This window comes from Micromesistius poutassou, assembly GCF_964030765.1.
Source record: "Micromesistius poutassou genome assembly, chromosome: 20".
NCBI lineage: Eukaryota > Metazoa > Chordata > Actinopteri > Gadiformes > Gadidae > Micromesistius > Micromesistius poutassou.
Window position 1 is genome coordinate 10,822,930 of NC_140290.1, and position 5,000 is coordinate 10,827,929.

Sequence of the window (5,000 nt, forward strand, 5' to 3'; positions counted from 1 at the left end):
TGGGAGAAAGGCAGGAAGAGAGAAAGGAAGGAAGGAAGATAGATTTGATGGTTGTGCCTAATTACAGAGTCCTGCCAAGCGATATGGGGCCAAGTGATAGGCCTGTTTGCGTCGCCACGACATCGCCCGCGCCCGCCGTGTTTATACTTGGGCAGCCACAAGACCACGGCTCCCAGCATGCACCACTGGAGACAGCTCCGATACCATAGCAAGAGCGGTGTTGTCAAGGCAAGTCTACAGACAAGTCTGATGGTCGACTCGGTGGCTAAAGATTGTAGTTTAAAAAAAACAAAACACTTTTGATGGTTGTAAACATGAGATGGTTCATTACCGCGGAATAAAGACACTGTGGACTGTGGCAGTTTGCTTAGCACAGGGATTGCACCAATGCACGCACACACATGCACATTCACTTACACATTAAAATACACACACACATGCACGCACCCATGCACACACGCACGCAGGCACGCACGCAAGCACACGCACACACACACACACACACACACACACACACACCATTCCCTCTCTCACACACACACACACACACACTCCCTCACACACACACACATACACAGACACACACAATCACAGGGAAATACACACGGCAAAAACGTAAGGCACTTAGTCTTTATAAAGTTCTTATAAAGTTCAAACATTCTTTGTCAACCGGACGCAAACGTTGAAATATACAATTGTCACGGAGGGCCGACATCACACAACACACATCACAGTAAACACATCAAACACCCCCTTCCGACCTCTATAGAGAGTTATGAGTTATGGCTCTTACATAAACCTGTAGCAATGCATTACTCTGGTCATGGCTTTATAGGCTATATTTCTCCCCATCCTTTCGTTTCTCCATGACGGTTGATTGTTCTGGATCTTCTCACCGTTTTCCCCCTGATATGGCTTTGGAGTCCCTGGAAGCTTCGAGACAAAAAACGTCCGACAGATTGTTCCTGCGCAGCGGTGCGCCACTCTGCTCTGCTGCGGAGCGCACGGGCCGAGAGAGAGTGTTGCACGGGTGCAGCGTCAGAACGCCCCGATCTCCGTACTCCACTTCACCGACTTGGCCGGACCGTTCGGGCCCCTGCGGTGGGCCGTGGGAGACCCCAGAGGCGCGAAGGGCCTGAAGGAGACCTGCTGTGGAGTGGAGGAGGAGGAGGAGGAGGAGGAGGAGGAGGACACAGAGTAGGAGGAAGATGAATTGGAGGAGGGAGGGGTGAGGAGGAGGGGCGAGGCCGCAGAGGAGGAGGAGGAGGCGGAGTGGGGGGACTGCTGCGAGGCGCGGTGGGCCGGGGACGGGGGGAGGGGAGGGGAGGTGGGCAGGGAGCTCGACGCCCGGCGCGGCGCCGCCATGCCGGCGGGGGGGATCAAGTGGGGGGGCGGCCCGTGCTGGCAGCCGGCCATGGGGCCGAGGCGGAGGGAGGCGGGCGACGGGTAGCCCCCCAGCAGGGCCAGCTCCCGGCGGCCCATGTGGAAGGGGGTCGGGGGGGAGACGGGCGAGGAGGAGGAGGCGGCGGCGATCTGGGGGAAGGAGGCCCAGGGCCACGGGGGGAAGGGCAGGGCGGCGGGAACCGGGTGGGACTGCAGGAGGAGAGGGTCCAGCTCGCTGGCACAGTGGGAGAGGTGGGAGACCAGGCGGGCCCCCACGGGGTCCGGGGACTCCGCGCCCGCCTCCATGGAGCTGAGGTACCGGACCACCTCCCCGACGCACTCCCGGAAGCCCAGGGTCCTGTAGTCCACCGCCAGGGCCCTCGCATCGAAGTACCCTGAGAGAGAGAGAGAGAGAGAGAGGGGGAGAAAGGGGGAGAGAGGGATAGAGGAGCACATGTTACTCAAAGCATGTTAAAGGACAATTTCCATTCTACGGGAAATTACAGGAAAATCCATCTCACCTTTCCCTCCCATGGCGTGTAAGAGTTTGAGGTGGTCCACGGTCATTTGTAGAATCTCAGCCTTCTCCAACTTAGAAGAGCCCTGAAATGATTATTAGAAAAAAACTTCAATTTTTGTTTTTTATCCAAAGTAAATATTTGTATTCTTTAAAGATATATTTTCTTTGGAATATATATTTTATGATGTTACCTGTTTCTCAAAGGCACTGGGCACCAGCCTCCTAAGCTCTGACAGGCTGTGGTTGATCCGATCCCTGCGTCTCTTCTCAATAATCTACGCAAACGAGGGACAAAGACGACGAGAACTGTCAGAAAACATCCGGGAGACGATCAAGACATGGATACAAGAATCGAGAGAAATTGACTTAAGAAAGAAGAACAAAATCAGTTAGGAGCTGAAAAAACAAAGCACTTCACTTACCCCTCTCCTTTTCTTACGAGCCAAGATCTGAGAAGTGCTTCCAGGGGACATGGACCCAGTGACAGGGCTGTACGGACAGACAGACAGGACAGACAGACAGACAGAGACAGAGACAGAGAGACAAGAGCAGAGATGAGAGGGGGTTTACAAAGATGTTTAACTTTGATGCCCCTGCATCTTGTTGTTGTTACGTCCTCTTAATACAACACAGAACGAAGATCATCTTTGCTCAATTTTTGATTTTCGTTTTGAAGAGCGTCTGGCAGAGGGGGTGGAATCAATGACTTTTCGTTTTTAGTTTTTCAAGTTAAAAAAAAAAGAAATCTCCCTGTTACGTTAATGCCTTTCTGGACATTAGTCGCACTCAAATGACATACTGCTCTTCCATCCAAGCGGAGAAGCTTTTAAAGACAGATGATTGCTATGGCCGCGGGGTGCAATGCCTTTGCTCGCATGGGGCTTCCCAGTGTGTGTGCAGCACGCACGGCTTTACACTGCCCAGCCGCTCAATGTGGATCGTGTTTGTTTGCGAGCTCTCGTCTTACGGCTCTTGAAACAGCCTGACAGCTAGGGGTCCCTTTCAAACCGCCGCACCAAAGGCTCTATTGCGTTTCTATTAGATTTTAACGTCGGGGGCCCTGCCAGCAGAGCAGCGTGTTTTTGTTTAGCTTCATGTTTGATGGCATTGATCTTCCCCTGTCTTCTGTTGTGTGTGTGTGTGTGTGTGTGTGTGGATCTGATCTGATGTGTCAAAGTGATGTTAACAAAACAAAGAATCATACAAATTAATAAATGAGAAAAAGCTCTTTGCTTTTTGGCATTTATTTCAAGTTGGCTAAGTGGTGTTCATTAATTTTGGTTCTTAATTGAGTGCATGAAGAATTTTTTTCCCTTGGATTGAGATTTGATAGAAAAATTCAGATTCTTTGGTCATTGCCGATTATATCAGCTTTGTGATGATGGCGCCTGGGGGAACATCTCAGATGTTCTCAGAAGAGGGCGTATGATCCAGTATGGGGAAATCTGTGATGAAACATGTTGATACTTTTGCATGATTAGAGTTTATTTGATTATGTCTTTAAAAATATGTATATATACATATATAATTGTATGAGTTGGGTGTGTATGACTATAGCTAGAATTCATTTGAGAACATTGTTCAAGGATTTGAAAAAATAAAAAATATAGATTTTATCTTGTCAATTTAGAAAGCCTCTTTTTCATGATGACAAAAGCGTTGGAATTTAGATTATAAATAAAAACATAATGTTTACCTTTTGTGGCCTTTAAACTTTGCTACAGTATATTCTATTTCTCTCTTGGTACTTTAAGTATTTATTCACTTAATCTATAAATGTATAAATATTCAACAATTCATCAATGTTTCAATTGTGCATTTTTCAGCGGATTGATGTCATAAAAATTGGTTAATTTTTGATATTCGTTATTGTGGCACACAAAAACAATCAAATAATTTTTCTTAACTTGTGCTTTGAATATTTAATTAATAACATACTCATTTTAATTTGTACTAGGCTAGAAAGAATTTACATACATTTATCTTGTTCACATTTAGACAACTTTGGAAACCTTTCCAACACTTTTATAAAACCTGTATTTCTGAATATAGTTACTCAACTTTATATAATATTGTATTTATTTTGTATGTACATTATAGCTGTATTTTCTGCCAAAGGTATTAAGAATTTGAGGTCACATCAGTTAACTAAAGTCAAGGTCAAGTTTCTGACCATATCAAACCCTGTCTAATCAATGATTGCATCAACATCACAGTGCCAAAGTCTGAAGTTGTATTTACAAAATAAAAGCGTATTCATTTGGCACCGACCAAACGCAAAACATCAAATTGTCTGTGAACTGTGGCATCGAATGTGCTTCCCGTCCCACCTGGGACTGGAGCAGAGCATTTGATTGGTCAGATGGTCAATACTCACCAGAACCCATCCTCCTGACCCACGTCGATGTACTCATCTGTGTCCGAGTCCGGAGAGCTGTAGTCATGGGGTCTCTTCATCTCGTTGTCTCTTCCTCTACCTCGCGGGACGGAGGGACGGATGGAGCGACAGATAGACCCTGAAGGCAACCCGCTGGTCGGCTGCGTTCCCCTCTGCTTCACACTTGCACTTCCTCTCTTTTTCTATCTTTACTTTGTTTCTTTTTTTGGGGGGGGGGGTGTCAGCCCTTCCGGATCTCTGTGTAGTCCTGTCGGCCCCTCGCGCTGCTCCGTTGTATTGGCCCCTGTTCTGTGGGCTCCCGTCGGGTCCCTTGTGCTCTCGGCCTGTTCGCTGTTCCTGGTCCTGTGCTGTTGTCCGGTTGGCCCCTGTGCTGTTGTCCAGTTGGCCCCCCTGCGTTCGTCCTTTGACTCCTGGTGGGTCGGATTAAATCAGCAGTGCCTCTGAGTCGTCCCCCGAGGGCCCGAGACAACTAAATGTTTTCACTGGCAGCGCCTCTTCTTTTTACTCAATTGCATCCAATTAGTCTTACTCTGTCTCTCTGTCTCCCTGTCTCTCTGTCTCTCTCTCGCTCTCTCTCTCTCTCTCACTTGAGCAGTCACACCCCTTTTCTCTCTCTCTGTCTCTCTCTCTTGCCTTCTCACTTGCTCAGTCACACCCCTTGTCTCTCTCTCTCTTCCTCTCTCACTTGCTCTCTCACTC

At 48.0% G+C, this 5,000-nt stretch overlaps 1 protein-coding gene across 1 annotated transcript; it reads right to left on the reverse strand.

Annotated features, from left to right (window-relative positions):
• Window positions 1-1,038: 1,038 nt before the first annotated feature.
• On the reverse strand, window positions 1,039-4,360 carry heyl (hes related family bHLH transcription factor with YRPW motif like; the record flags this gene model as incomplete). Its single annotated transcript, XM_084484557.1, has 5 exons — window positions 1,039-1,778; window positions 1,905-1,986; window positions 2,095-2,178; window positions 2,326-2,392; window positions 4,281-4,360. 5 exons carry the CDS (start codon window positions 4,358-4,360, stop codon window positions 1,039-1,041), a joined length of 1,053 nt encoding a protein of 350 aa, XP_084340683.1.
• Window positions 4,361-5,000: the final 640 nt, after the last annotated feature.